The sequence below is a fragment of the Phycodurus eques genome, chromosome 9 (assembly GCF_024500275.1).
Source record: "Phycodurus eques isolate BA_2022a chromosome 9, UOR_Pequ_1.1, whole genome shotgun sequence".
Classification (NCBI taxonomy): Eukaryota; Metazoa; Chordata; class Actinopteri; order Syngnathiformes; family Syngnathidae; genus Phycodurus; species Phycodurus eques.
The window spans coordinates 23,511,712-23,526,300 of record NC_084533.1 but is presented as its reverse complement, the minus strand read 5'-3'; the positions used below and the strand labels follow the sequence as shown (position 1 = coordinate 23,526,300).

The 14,589-nt window shown below is 39.3% G+C and overlaps 1 protein-coding gene and 1 long non-coding RNA gene across 6 annotated transcripts; one reads left to right on the top strand and one right to left on the bottom strand.

Moving 5' to 3' along the window:
- Nucleotides 1–1,609: 1,609 nt before the first annotated feature.
- On the bottom strand, nucleotides 1,610–8,049 carry LOC133407875 (uncharacterized). Its single transcript, XR_009769224.1, has 3 exons — nucleotides 7,768–8,049; nucleotides 7,075–7,245; nucleotides 1,610–3,109 (listed from the first exon to the last, which is right to left on the bottom strand). It is a non-coding gene; the product is annotated as an uncharacterized LOC133407875 (long non-coding RNA).
- Nucleotides 4,819–14,222, top strand: LOC133407873 (seipin-like). Of its 5 annotated transcripts, none has more exons than XM_061686189.1 (10): nucleotides 4,822–5,079; nucleotides 5,248–5,332; nucleotides 5,748–5,997; nucleotides 6,129–6,207; nucleotides 9,369–9,512; nucleotides 9,638–9,673; nucleotides 11,632–11,766; nucleotides 11,876–11,973; nucleotides 13,378–13,498; nucleotides 13,624–14,222. In XM_061686189.1, exons 3-10 carry the CDS (start codon nucleotides 5,753–5,755, stop codon nucleotides 13,684–13,686), a joined length of 921 nt encoding a protein of 306 aa, XP_061542173.1. In that variant the 5' UTR covers nucleotides 4,822–5,079; nucleotides 5,248–5,332; nucleotides 5,748–5,752; the 3' UTR covers nucleotides 13,687–14,222. The 5 variants fall into 5 exon arrangements, with proteins under 5 accessions (XP_061542171.1, XP_061542175.1, XP_061542172.1 ...); XM_061686190.1 differs by having other exon boundaries at nucleotides 5,235–5,332; XM_061686187.1 differs by having other exon boundaries at nucleotides 4,819–5,332.
- The last annotated feature ends 367 nt before the right edge of the window (nucleotides 14,223–14,589 follow it).

Genomic DNA, 14,589 nt, shown 5'->3' with positions numbered 1-14,589 from the left:
ACGCTGAGTCAAAGTGGAAGCAGCCGAAGAACAATGGACCGTGCCGGGAGGGACTCACCGTGGGACCGGCATGGAGGGGGCAGATGGGCGGGGAGCCTCCGCTACCTTGGTACGAAGCAGCTGGGAAAATCTTAAAACAGCACATCACTCGAACAAAATCGCCAAAGAAACAATACAGCCAACATATTGTCTTTATACAGCAATCCCTTCACTTATTGCAGATTCAGTGCATCACATTTTTTTTGATAGGTCAGGGAATTTCAGTTACTCGTCTGCAGATCTATACAGTTAGCTTTATAGGCGATATGATTTTAATGTGGCAGCATAAGTTCAATTGGGCTATTTTTGCTTAACAGGACAAGACACCTTAATGAGTGTTCGTCTTAAGGCCTGGGACACGCAAGGATTTTTCAAACGCATGAAGAGTGTTGGTCGTAAATATGGAACACGTTCTTTATTTAAGATGGTCGGCCCCAACATGTTTCAGACCCTAAAACCAGGACAAATCAACTCTTAACACACCTCAGATTTAAGGATAATCTTGTAAAATGTAAGATTTTCGGGCATTTGATGTACATGGTGGGGAAGGGGCAAAATCGGGACCAAAACAGCCCAATTGTCTTTGTGTGTACCGGATGTTAGTAACCAAATTGCTTAAGGATACAAAATACATGTCCAAAAAGTCTCTGTTTAAAACACAAGCAGTCACAGTCACACTTTAATGAAAAAAATTCACGAATAGCTAATGCACACACATAACAATGTTGACAGTAACAAATGCAAGTAAAAAGCAACGTTTAGCTTGATTTTCTACAACTATAGTACTGTAGACAAAAACATCACCGCAATGAATTCTAGTTTCCCATAATGCTTCTCGCTGACTGCATTGTCAGGAACGTCAGTGTGAGCAGTGGTGCCAATGCTTAAGGCAGGAAATCGTCTGCTCACACCATGTCCACATGGGTTGTTGTCCACGTCACTGAAGCAGAACACAAAGCCTTGTGCAAAGTGTGGATGGTGACCTCAAGTGGACAAAAATCCAGTGTAGTCCTTGAGCACAAAAAGTTTGCACACCTGAATTCAGTGTCATATTGACTGCCAATGTGATGTGAATGGGACACATATTTATATATTTAGAAATATTTTGGGGGATTACGTTTTTTTTTTTATTATTTGTATTATTATTATTCCATGTTAGTGTTGATTTGGACTTGTCAGATTTAGATGAAGACTTGCAGCGAAAAGCACCAAACGGAAAAACAGGAAGTGCCGAGCTCGGTTGTGAATGTCCTCAACTCTCGGTTCCCTGCAATTATCAGGTCTAGGTGGCAAGTGCAGTAAGTGCAACGGTAAAATCTTGAATGTCAAGCCTCGTCCTGCCCTGCACAGCTACTGCTAATTCAACTGATGGCATCAATTCATTCGAGCCCCCCTGCTGAGCGGCCCTTCTGTCTCTCTTTCATCACGAGTCACCCAAGAGGCCGAGGCGTAAAGCCACACTGGGAGCGACACCCAGCCCGGCCCGTGGCTCCATCCCTTCCCCGCCAGATGCTTCTCAGCAGGAGCAGTCTCCCCCCGAGGGACCCACCCCCAAGCAGTACTTGCGCCCGAGCCTGACACACGAGTAGGGCGCAGGGGTGACCAGGCTATCAGTAGAAAGAATATCTACAAAGTTGTCAGTTCTGGAGAGAGCAACCTGGCGGCGATCAAGCTATCGGAGGAAGGGAATGGAAGGGAGGGGGAAATAGGGATAAAGCCTTGAATGGAAGTGGGCGGTTTTTAATTAGAGGGATTATCATGTTGTCAGAGGCTGACGGATGAGAGCCTGCAGAATCACCTGCAAAGAGCAGGAAGAAGGAGGGCTTTGTACTCAGCCGCTTTGTCACTTATTGACAGTGAAACCCACCCATCTTGACCATTGTTGTGATGTACTTCAGATGTAAAGAAGAAGTGTCAGGGCCTGCGAAGCATTTTCTGCTGGTCTTAACACTAGAAGCAGAAGCAGTGACCTATGTTTACAACCTAAATTCAGATATTTGTTCCATGAAATTGGATTCATTTATTCTATTTATTAGTCTATTCTCTTCATTTTGTAGCGTTTCTCTTCCCTGCATTGCTGTCGGTATGCAGATATTCTATTTATTTATTTGATTTTTTATTTTTTTGCCCAAACAGATTTCGGCCTCAGTGTGTTGCCATGTCAATCAAATCTGCCCAGGGCCTTCACAATCAGCCGATGTAACTTAAACTACACGTACAGTATTAGCAATGGGACTATTCCTTTAATTAATACAAATTCAAGTTCCCCTCACAGGCAAGGTACCACAATAACGTCAGTATTTTTCTGTTCCCCGATTGGTTGGTCAGAGCAAAACTTGTTGTAGCCAAGTTCGACGAGTAAAACACTTGAGGAGCGTACATGCTAGGTGTTACAGTTCCACTCCACTCCTGTGGGCGGCGATAATGCTCTTTATAAAGTGGATGCCAACTACCGCACATCAAATGTTTTTTGTTTTTTTTTCACTTCTGGATTTGGTGGCTCACTTTAACTACCCCAAGTGGACTTTAAGGCCAGAAGGTCAAGATAAATTCCTGACTAAGCATCTTTTTGCGCATTTGCACAGAAATGTAAAAAAAATGTAATGTAATGTGCGGCAAATCGGGTATCTGGTTTTTGGGTAATACTTGTAACTAACAACAACCACAATAACCTCAAATCTGAGCATTATTGTTTTTGTTTAGGCTGATTTTTTGATCAGCTTTTACATTGGGCTCTGCAGGTTCACCTATAATGGACTGTGGAGTGTATATTCACCCGAGGTAACACATTTTTAATTAGCTCTCCTCCACGCTGATTACTGACATGGTGGGCATCGTCCAAATAACTGGTCTCACAACAGGCTCTATTCAGCTAACATCTGTTTTCATCGCTGGAGGACCTCCTGTTGTTATTCACGATGCACTTCTAGCCGTCTTGAATCTCTTTTGTAGCATCTGCTCCCTTCCACTGACATCTTTTCTTTCTTTCACTCAGTCGAAAACCACAGAAGATATCCCACAATGCCTGTAGGCTGCATAGGCAACATCTCCACGCAACCCTCAGTGGATCCTGCAAACAAAGGCAATCTTTAACATATGAAATTATTACTTTTTCGTCCCGTCGTTGCACAAGAGACTGTGAATCTGAATTAATTCATTTTTAGCTAGAAATATTGCACATAAGGCATGTTCGGGGGCTTATATCTGATTAGTCTAGAGTGTAAGCACCTGAACATAGTTTGTCGTATAAAATGTTATGTTTAGTTACTTCGTTGAAATTGACTCAATATGCTAAAAGGCAGTACAAGCCAGTTATTTACCCTAGCCAATCACTGAGCTGTTGATAATGAAAACGTATAATTTAAACTAGATTCGTGGATCATTTTTAGAATGATGAATTGTTGAAGTTATTCAAAAAGGACCAAAAGTAAAAAATAAATAAATAAATAAATAAAGTCAAGCGATGTACTACAAGAATGTCCCAAGGGTAACCTTTTGCGTTTCTATGTATTTCAAAGATTTATTGTCATTGCAGTGTACAAATCAAATATAGGCAAAATTGTCTTTAAACTCGAGGCCTTGGGGATTGTTTAGATATTAACACCTTTTTAGATTTATTTTTCACTGAACGAGATTATGTTTTGTGACCCCACATTTTGCTTGGTTAAAATAACATTTCAATGTTTCATTAGCCCACGGGCTCTGATTGGATGAGGAGCTCTTCTGCCCATGATATTTTGGCGGTAATGAAAAGTATAGTTTTGTTGAGTCGTGAAATGTCTCCCTCTTTCGACAACTGATCAAATTGCAGTATTGTTAAATTATGTCACTCGTCAATGTGCTTTGCAGCTTTTATGACGCAGGTGTCTTTTATTTGGGTTTTGGATATATGATATATGTTTTGGGGTTTTTTTTCAATTTATTTAACACAAAATGACATCTGAAAATAAACAACACAAGCAGTAAAGAATAAAACAAAGACAATCACAATCCACAAAACAATGAACAATCAGCATAACAACCACACAAAATAAATAATAATGGCAGCACAACAACAACAAAATTGCAATTTGCAAATGTCTTAACGTCAAAACCCAGGATGTCCATGTTATTCTTATTCCGGACCTTCTTCTTTAATCATTTTTGACTTCATGGTTTGTTTCAAACATGTACCCCCTATGTTCTGTATCACCTCATATATGCTTTAAAGCTTGATATACTGAGTAAAAATCCATTCATAGGTTTAAAAATGCATCTTTTCCCTCGCGATATAAAGATTTTCCCATAAAGTGTTAATGATTTTCCTCTCCATAATTGTAAAATTTTGTTGTATTTTTTTAGTTTTTTTATTATAATTTTCTGAACATACTGTAGGCCTTCCAGTTTCTCTGGGATAACAATACCTTGTACATTAACAGATCCACGCCACTGGTGCTTTACGATCCATTTAAAAACCTATTCCTTTCAGACCACCAATCCTAAGTAGTTTACATTTATCGTAATTAAGCTTTAGTCCAGATTGTTGTGAAAAGTTATCTTACTTAGTTACTTAGTATTTATGTAGCCTGTGAGGTTAGTTAGGAGTAGTTTAAGAGAATTGTCTTAAAAGACAGAATTGGGGCTACTGGACGGTCGAACAGTAAAACTAAACATTGTGCAATTTAGTATATTTGTCTACTTTAGTATGTTTGTCTTCTTCGCAATATCATTTTAGTCAGAGCACTTCTGTCTTTGGAATCTACAGATTGCACACAAGAACATATAAGTGCAATATACGTTTGCATATCAAGATGGTGTCAGACAAAAATAATAACAGTGTGTTTGCAACTCTGTCTTGTTCTCTGTAAAACTCTGTTCCAGTTGGCAGTAGCAGCAACTTTGTAGACAGGGGGCTGGACTAAACCTTTTTGTTCGACTTCTACGAGCCCGGTATTGGTGAGGCTACAGTCCTGTTCACAACATTTCATCTAGACAGTGTTGAGCCATACAGTAAGTAGACCAAGACTTTGCTGACTGTCCCTTGGGCATCAGAATACAAAGGTAAGACAGAACACATTGTTACACATATCACATATTGGGCTGCATTGATATAACACTTTTTATACCGCTATGTCACACACTTGCATTTACTTGCAAGGTTGCCACATTTACACAGTGATTAAACAGCATAAATTGCAACTGGACATGTACTGTAGAATCTTGCTTAAGGGTACTTTGGGAGAGCCAGGGATCAAACCAGCAGCCTTCTCGTTGCAAGACCGCAGCAATTCCACCTGTGCCAACCTGTACAAAGGTATTTAAAATAGAAAGTATGTCTATGTTTTCCTCGAATTATCTATTTGAAGGGCAAGATGTCCCAAGGCTTGTTGTTTAATTTGTATTCCCCAATTTGGTAAGTTGTGAGCACCTTAATACCATCGGCTTGCCTAAAGTCGTAAATATAATACATGATACAAAAGGCAGTCAAGGTTTACTGTCAGACTTTGCTTCCAAATGCAACAGCACAGCTTCTGATGCATATAAAGTCATCTGATGTAAGACATCTACTTGTGACCTGAAATTAGACTCGCTGATTTCACACTTCTCAGGCTAATGAATGTGTGAGTTTGTTTGGCGCTCAGATGATTTTGCATCTTTATTAGGTCAGGGAAATGATTTTTATCTGCACTGTGATATAAACGGATTGCTTTTTACCTAATTTTGTCTAGATTTAATGGATCGAGCAAATCACGAGCAGTCCGGAGATGAACCGTTCATCCTTTTTCGTGCAATACTGACGAGATTGAACGATGCCGCCTTTACGGCGATGTCCCGTGTTCATCAGCGGGCCATGCAGGGTGTCATTGTGATCTCCGTGCTGGTGCTGCTCCTCTGGATCTCCGCCTTTTTGTACGGGAGCTTCTACTACTCCTACATGCCCTTGGCTACTTATTCGACACCAGTGCACTATCACTACAGGTGAGTATGTTGCGTTCAATTCACTGATTCACCAGCGAGTCAATATGAATGAGGCCCATTGTCCACACCTCTCAAATCTCGTCTTATCTGTCTCGTAGCTATTGTTTAAATTCATATTTTTGCTTTTGCAGGACAGACTGTGACTCTCCAAACTCATTCATGTGCTCGTATCCTGTGGCCAATGTCTCACTGATGAAAAACAACAAACCTGTATGTACAATTACAGAGTGTGAGCACATGTATCACTTACAGTTGAAAGCAGAATTTACATGCACTATACAAAAAGACTTTCTGACATGAAATCCGACTAAACCTTTTCTGTTTTAGGTCAATTAGAATTTAAAAAGAAAAATCCTATTTTCTAAATGCAACAATAATGAGAGGGTTTTTTTGGGGGACAATTTTTCATTACTTTCTTCAAAGTCAGAAGTTGACATATACTGCCTTTCAACTGCATGACTTGGGTCAAAGGATTTGGATATCCTTCCACAAGCTTCTCTGACTAGTTGGCAGGAATTTTGGCCCAGTCCTCTGACAGAACTGGTGTAACTGAGCCAAGTTTGTAGGCCATCTTGCTCGCACATGCCTTTTCAGGCATGGTTGAGAGCAGGGTTTTGCGATGGCCACTCCAAAATACTGACTTTGTTATCCTTAAGCCATTTTGTAACCAGTTTGACCGTATTCTTCGGGTCATTCCTTCCTGGCTGTCTCGAGATGTTGCTTCAATATTTCCACATAATGTTCTTTCCTCATGATGCCGTCTATTTTGTGAAGTGCACCAGTCCCTTCTGCAGCAAAATAACTCCACAATATGATGTTGCCACCCTTGTATTTCACAGTTGGGATAGTGTTCTCAGGCTTGCAAGCTTTTAGTTCAATTTTAGATTTGTCAGACCACAGAACATGTCTCCAAAATGTAAAATCCTTGTCAAATCCCTGTGGGCATTTGCAAACTGTAATCTGTCTTTTTTGTTGTTGTTGTTTCTTTTGGAGTAATGTCTTCTTCCTGGCAAAGTGGCTTTTCAGCCCATGTCGGTACAGCACTCGTTTTCACAGTGGATAATGAAACACTCTTACCAACTTCAGCCAGCATCTTCACAAGGTGTATTGCTTTTGTTCTTTCCTTCACGTCCATCCCTGTGACATAGAACCAGTCTCCTTCCAGGGTAGTATGATGGCTGGACATTCCCATGGTGTTTATACTTGAGTATAATTGATCAAACCGATGAGCGTGGCACCTTTAGGCATCTGGAAGTTGCACCGAAGTATGAGCCAGACTTGTGTAAGTCCACAATTCTTTTCCTGATATCTTGGCTAATTTCTTTAGAATTGCCCATGATGTTACACAAAGAAACAGTGTTTCAGGTGTGCTTTCAAATACAGCCACAGGTTATGTATCTAATGAACCCAAATGTAGTCAATAAACATATCAGAAGCTTCAAAGACATGACATCATCATTGGGGTTTTTCCAAATTGTTCAAAGGCATGGTAAGCTTATTATTAGTCAGAGGTTTACATTGTTAATCAGTTTATTTGAAAGGGGACAATGCAACTTCATAAAACACATGAAGTACACATGGTTAAAAAAGACAGAATTAGCCAGAAGGCTAGTTTTCATCTGTAGTCCCCTGGCCAAGATGTAAAAAAGCAGTAAAATACATCTACCAGACAATATAATAGAGGATACATAATCAAAAAACTTACTATACTATTAAGAGAGAATAAAACCACAAATCATTTGATCATAACATGAAAACATCATAACATACTTGTCTTTTAGTGTTGGCAGCTCTTGGTGTTAACGAGCCACATTTTCACTTTTTTTGTGAAGGCCTTGCATGTTTAACCTCCTCAGGTACTGAGTTCCACTCAGCAGCGCTCCTCACTGACCAGGCTGACTTCCTAAAAGCGCTCCTGCGCAGATGAATGAGACAGTCACCTCTGACAGAGCCTCGAGTGACACGCTCAGAGCTGTTTCTTTGGCTGATGAACTCAGCCAGAGGAGCTGGAGCCAAATCATGCAGTACTTTATAAATAAAATTTTAATCTGCAAATATATGAAGACTGTCCCAGTTTAAAATACTGTTTTGTTTTTTTAATTGCACAGTGATGATAGTGCCTTGGTTTTTTTATCCATCACTTTAATTACTTGTTTGTACAAAACATCCAATGTTATTTTTGCATTCTGACCAGCCTGGGACCAACTGGTTATGCAATAGTTTAAGTGACTAAGAATAATTGTATGCAAGTACATTTTTTGCGGCTTCAGTTGATATTTCATTTCGAATTGCACAAAAATTAATTTTGTTTTGATTCGTTTTTACACAATTTGTCAATATGGGCTTGAAAGGAAAGCTGTGAATCTATTATTAACCCAAGATATTTGTATTTTGCATTTGCATTTTTCTCTATTAACAAGTATGTCGGGGTCAGGTGATACTCTTATTTTTTTTAGTGAAATACATGCCGACAGTTTTAGAAGCGTTTAGCTGTAGACAGCACTCCTGCAACCAAGTTGTGACACAGGACATTTTATTAGTAAGTTTTGCAGCAACATAACTTCTGACAATGAAGAAAATATATTTTTAAATCCTTCTATCGTTATTCTGGCATTTAGCAAATAGAAACTAATTTTGGTAATCCCAATTGACCTAAAACAGGAAAGGTTTAGTCTAATTTCATGTCAGGCAGTGAGGGAGGAAAAAGGTGTGTCTTACATGCTTTTTGGTTTAAATGCTTGATCATGGAGACTAAACTCTTTAGTTGCATGAGTAATCGGCCTCTATATTTAAGATTAGGATTAGAGCTAGATTTAAAGTTTATCTTAAATTGTAATTTTGTGATAGTGAAGATTAAGATCAGTGTATGTAGGGGTGGGGTTATTCATGTACTGTACATACAGTACATTTGTTAGTATAGGTCCATTTCAGTAAATTAGAATATCTTGGAAACCTAAATTTAGTTAAATACTTCAAAAAGTGAAACCCATCACTACAAAATGTTTCATTATTTTATTTATTTTTAAAACTATTTTTATGATTTTAGTTTCCAGTTAGAAAAAAAACAACACTTCTCTCGCTTGAAAATTTTGAATATTACATGCGACAATCCAAATACTTTTTGTATAATATTAGGAATTGGCCTATTGAAGTATTTTCTTGTTTTTAATTAATCTATACACAGTAATTTGAGTTTCACTTTATGAATTGAAAGCATTTTTTTTATGATATTCAAATTTATTTAGATGCACCTGTATTTTGTATTAAATATGAAATGCAAATTGGAATATACATGTGTTGTCTTATGATCCGTTTCCATTTATAAAAACGCACGTACAGTATCTGCCATTTTAAAGGCTTATGTTGTTTAGGTATTGACATTCGGCCAGGCCTATCATATAACTCTCCAACTGGACATGCCTGATTCCGAGATCAACCAGGAGCTCGGCATGTTCATGATCAGGACAACCTGCTTCTCTCGTGATGGAGGCCAAGTGGCGACGTCTGCTCGTTCAGTGAGCCCCCCCCGAGTCCTCCGTTAATCTCCCACCAAGCAGCGTCCAGTTAATACATTTGTTAGTAGCCATGTTTGTGCTGACTCTGCTGATCCACTGCTTTTTTCCCCCTGTGCATTTCTCAGACAAGGCAGCTGCTATCCACCTCCAGCTCTCGCTTTGTGAGTATAGCACAAATAATCTGCTCAGACAGAGCCTGCTGCTTTTAGGTGAGGACCATATCAGTAATGTGGCTGAATTCTAGGTATTGCTACGTTGTTTCTGTTTTTATGCAGTTTTGCTCATTTTCTCCTCTGCTGATTGTATGTGCAGTACAGTGTTGTGTCGCTATTCAGGGGGGATAGGGACAGAGCGAAAACATAAGCATTTGACACGCCTCCAAGCCCCCAAAAAAAGGATTATAATTGCCTATAAATGCCAAAAGATGGCTCAAAGAACTACATGATCCTCAACTCACTTCAACATAGTTCTTTGGCAATAAGATGCCACAATATGGTGGCAAAGCACTACATGAAGCTCCTCAACTCACTTCAGCGTAGTTCCTGGGCACCAAGATGCCCATTAATGCCAAAGCAATCTTTTTACATTTGGCCTGAGCACAAAAACGGATGGGTTCCAAAAAATAAATAAATAAGGATCAGCAAATATGTGAATCCACGAGTACCGAATCATGCATATGCAGGGAAACACTGTACAATGAAAAGATCCTAAAGGAGACATATGATGCAATTTTTCATAGTTTGAAACAGTGACCAGGTGTCTTTAATAAAGGTCTCTTGACATGATTCTGAAAAGATACATAAAGGATAAAGACGTTCACACATTTAATATCCTCTTCTCACACTTTGGTTCAAATCACTCTTTTTATTTGAAGGGATTGGGAAGGGGGACTCTGTCTCATGCAAATGCTGAATGCTGCTTTGTTACCATGACAACCAGGTGCGGGAGCTCAGGCATGCGACAAAGCAAGCGGCTGCTCAATGTTGCATGACATCTCCAAACACAATTTCCCCCCAGCCCAATGTCGACAACTCAGTCGAACATTAACGTCATAAGACTGTTTGCTAATGTTTATCTATGCTAACACTGCAGCTCTGCTTACCTTTTGGTTTTGACATGATAAAAGGGTACTTCCATGCAGTCCAGCTGGCTGGACTCCAAACTCCAGGATGGATCGCTCACACACACATTTTTCTTAAATAAGTGGATTACAAAAGACTGGCTTGTTTTTTTGTTTTTGTTTTTTTGTCACACTGGATGGGTGGGCAGGCACTCCAGAGACCCAACTATTTAAGAGACTTTATCACAGCAGTTCTTTTACCAGATTGTAATAGTAGGACACAAACAAACACACACAAAAATATAAAACTGATTTCCACAAAACTTTGTAGAGGTCTGGAGAAAGCATTAACTTTTGGGTGAGGATCTAGATCAATGACAGTGCCCACTCAGCGGAATCTTCATTCTCCAATAACGACTTTGGTTTTCAGCTTTGGGTTTGTGCACTCGACTGAGAGACATTCTAAGCTCATTGCTAAAACAGCAATGAGCCTACGTGAGCCAGGCTCAGTGAACCTCCTCACAGCTGCTGCTGTGCAACTCAAAAGTCAACAAATGTCAACAAATGACAAGTCTTCAATCGAAACAAAAAAAGTGGCATTTATTTTTTATTCTTCACATTGTATTTGTTTATGTCATTACTGTATGTTTTTTAAGTACAATATAGAGGGAAAACACATTACAAAACGTTCTGTTTGTTTGGGAGGCTAGAACAGATTAATGACATTTTCATTCATTTGAATGGGGAAAGATCATTTGAAATACAAGATTTAGCGTGTTATGAGTTACGAGCATGGTCACGGAACAAATTAAACTTGAATCTCAAGGCACTACTGCAACCTAATCTGCAGCAGCAGGCATATAGTAACACCACTGGGAAAAACTACTTGAAATACAGTATCGATAACTGGGATCAAATCCCAATCGCTGAGATTTTGTTCATTTTTTATTTCATTGATCACAGAGCTACATCTCACACCCAGGTCCTAAATGTTCATTGTGGCTATGCTGGAGTATTTACTGAAATGTAACAAGGGTGATGTGACACGCCTATATCAAGAGTATGCTGCGGTACCAGTCCAACCTTCTGAGGACCATGTCAACGCTGCTGTTCTTCCCAATGCTGATGAGTGGAGTTGCTGAGCAGAAACAAGTGTTGACGGTGGAACTCTTCTCAGAATACACAGACGACCCAGTGAGTGTGTCCGTGTGTGTACAGTCAATTGTTATGCCAACCCTTAGACATTAAGATATTGTTTACACTGTCAAACCCCTCTTATTTGTCATTCCTTCCTCATAAATAGTACTCCCCCTCGGCCACAGCCGTCCTTGAGATCCTATCCAGCAAGGTGCAGATCTACTCGTCCCAGCTCTACATCCATGCTCATTTCACTGGTGTAAGGTGAGAGGGCAACATCGTAATTGTTTTTATTTGGCGAACAGGTAACTTTTAACTGAAAATGATACAAAGTGGCAAAAAAAAAAAAAAAAAAAAAAGTGTCTCACAGTTTTTTACATTTTTGACAACAAAAGTTTTACACACTCCACAGAGAAAAGGTTCAGGCTTTTTTTTTTTTTAGGTTAAAAACAGTACTCATTCACTAACAAGACATTTCAAAGTTGTCAGCCATTTTAGAGCATTTTGACTGATCTTTCAAGACCCACAGAATATTGTGTTCTGTGACAATGTTAGCACCAACCCTACCAAAAGAAAGAGCAGACTCTTCTTTAACCAGGAAAACTAAGTTTATTTCTAGCGTTTCCGTCCATTTATAATGAGCAGTAGAACATTGGTTTGTTACACCAAAAACACCTGTTTATAACCAAGAGAGGATCAAAAATAAAAAAAATAAAAAGAAAGAAAAAAACATCAAGCAGAACTGTGTCTTTGACGCTATTCCTTTTTGCTTTTGTGACACCTCAAACGATAAAACAACAAAAACAAGACCGAGAAATGGCTTTTGATAGCAGAATAATTGATTCACAGATATACAACTATGAAACGCAATGTGAGCCACACCGACTCACCATATGGCTCGAGTTGAACGTCAGACTTCCCACGTGTTGGCGTTTCTCTCCCTCAAAACTGATGAGATAAAATGAGATTCACCCCCTAATCTTTATCTTCTCCTCAAAAGCTCTCTTGAGCTCTAATCCAAAACTATTTACAGGGATATGATAGTCATTACAGTGGGTTAAAAACCTCAATTTCACAGGCAAGGAGACCCTCTTCCACAAAATAGACTTCACGAATACATACACAGGGGTGTCAAACTCATTTTTGTCACGGCCCACATCGTAGTTATGACTTCCCTCGGAGGGCCGCTATGACTGTCAACCCATATGAAGGAATGATCACCTCATATAATTAGATATCAGAATCAGAATCATCTTTATTTTGCCAAGTATGTCCAAAAAACACACAAGGAATTTGTCTCCGGTAGTTGGAGCCGCTCTAGTACGACAACAGACAGCCACAACAAATTGATAAATAAGCAGTTGTAAAATCAGAAGCTTATAAAGACATGTTTTTAACTACTACATTTCTTTTCAAACCGGGATTGGTATTTTTAAAAAATGCTTGCATTATCTCAACGTTATTACATGGGAACACAATTAGCAATTTTTATTTGCTTTTCGCAGGCCACATCAAATGATGTGGCGGGCCGGATCTGGCCCCCGGGCCGCCGGTTTGACACCTGTGACATACGGCGTACGTCGGTGACAGTGTCAGATTCTAGTTGACGAATATAAATGTCCACAGCAGTGAATGGGGTGTTTGATAGAAGCTGCTTCCCTTCTTCAGGTACTTGCTGTTCAACTTCCCAGTCCTGTCAGCTGTCGTGGGCGTGTCCAGTAACTTTATGCTCCTCGGCGTCCTCTTGGTCTTCAGCTACATGCGGCTGCTGTTGGGCAGCCCAGTGCAGGTGAGCCACATTCCTCATGAGTAACCGCTGTTGATGCAAGTTTTGGTTCATACCTGACTGCTAGTTTTTGTTGTGATTTTTTTAATTTTTTATTTTTACAAATTTTAAATTGCTTTTGTTGTCAGCAGGCCCAAATCAATACAGCAGGCAGGGTGGGAAATGGTGAAAACCGCAATACGCCTACATGAGACGTTTCAGCTGTGAGCTCTGCGTGAACAAACGACCAGCCCTCTCCTTGGCATGAAAAGACAATTTAGTATGCATAAATTGAAAGTAGTAACGTGTTCCTCCTCTATTATGCTGTCACATTCTATGGGCGTTTCCACTTGAGCTGGACAAAGAAGTTCCAATGGTGTCTGGTTTCCTCGCACCAGTCTGTTTTGCTTTGTATGAAGAAAGATTCTGTTATATGGGAAATTTCTGGAACTGACGGAACACATCACTTATAACAACACTATCAGAAGCACAGACCCGCATAGTCAACCTACATTCTAATATTTGTTCTGTGAAATTGTATCCATTTATTCTCAACAGTATATTATCTTCATTTTGTAGTTTCTTTTTGCTGCACTGCTTCCATTATGTTTATTCTATGTGTGTTAGATGTTTTTTTTTGTTGCCCAATCAGATTTCAGACTACTACCATGTCAATTTCATAATAATGTTCAGAGACTTTATATACAGTTTTGCACCTGTTGCTAGGCATATAAAAGAATCATTTTGATCAATTGTCAAATTTATTATTATTGCAGTATACATACTTTTTGTGACATTTAGTTTTGGGGGTGCGTGAGATTTTTATAATGTAAACAATGCTCCTAAGGGCAATAAAAGTTGTATTGAGCCTTATTGCATTAGATGACAAATTAAGTTTAAAATAAGCATTTTTATTTTACAAATAAAAATGGTGTCTATATGGTTGCATTTATGCAGGAATCCAATATTTAAAAAAAATACTAATACAATGTGCCACGACGATTATTGTTTTACACATTTGAATGATACACGAATATGGTTTGAGTAACCATGACGTCACAAGGTGGCGCCATTAGGAAGTTCCCCGAAACTGAAAAGCGGGACTACGTGAGCGA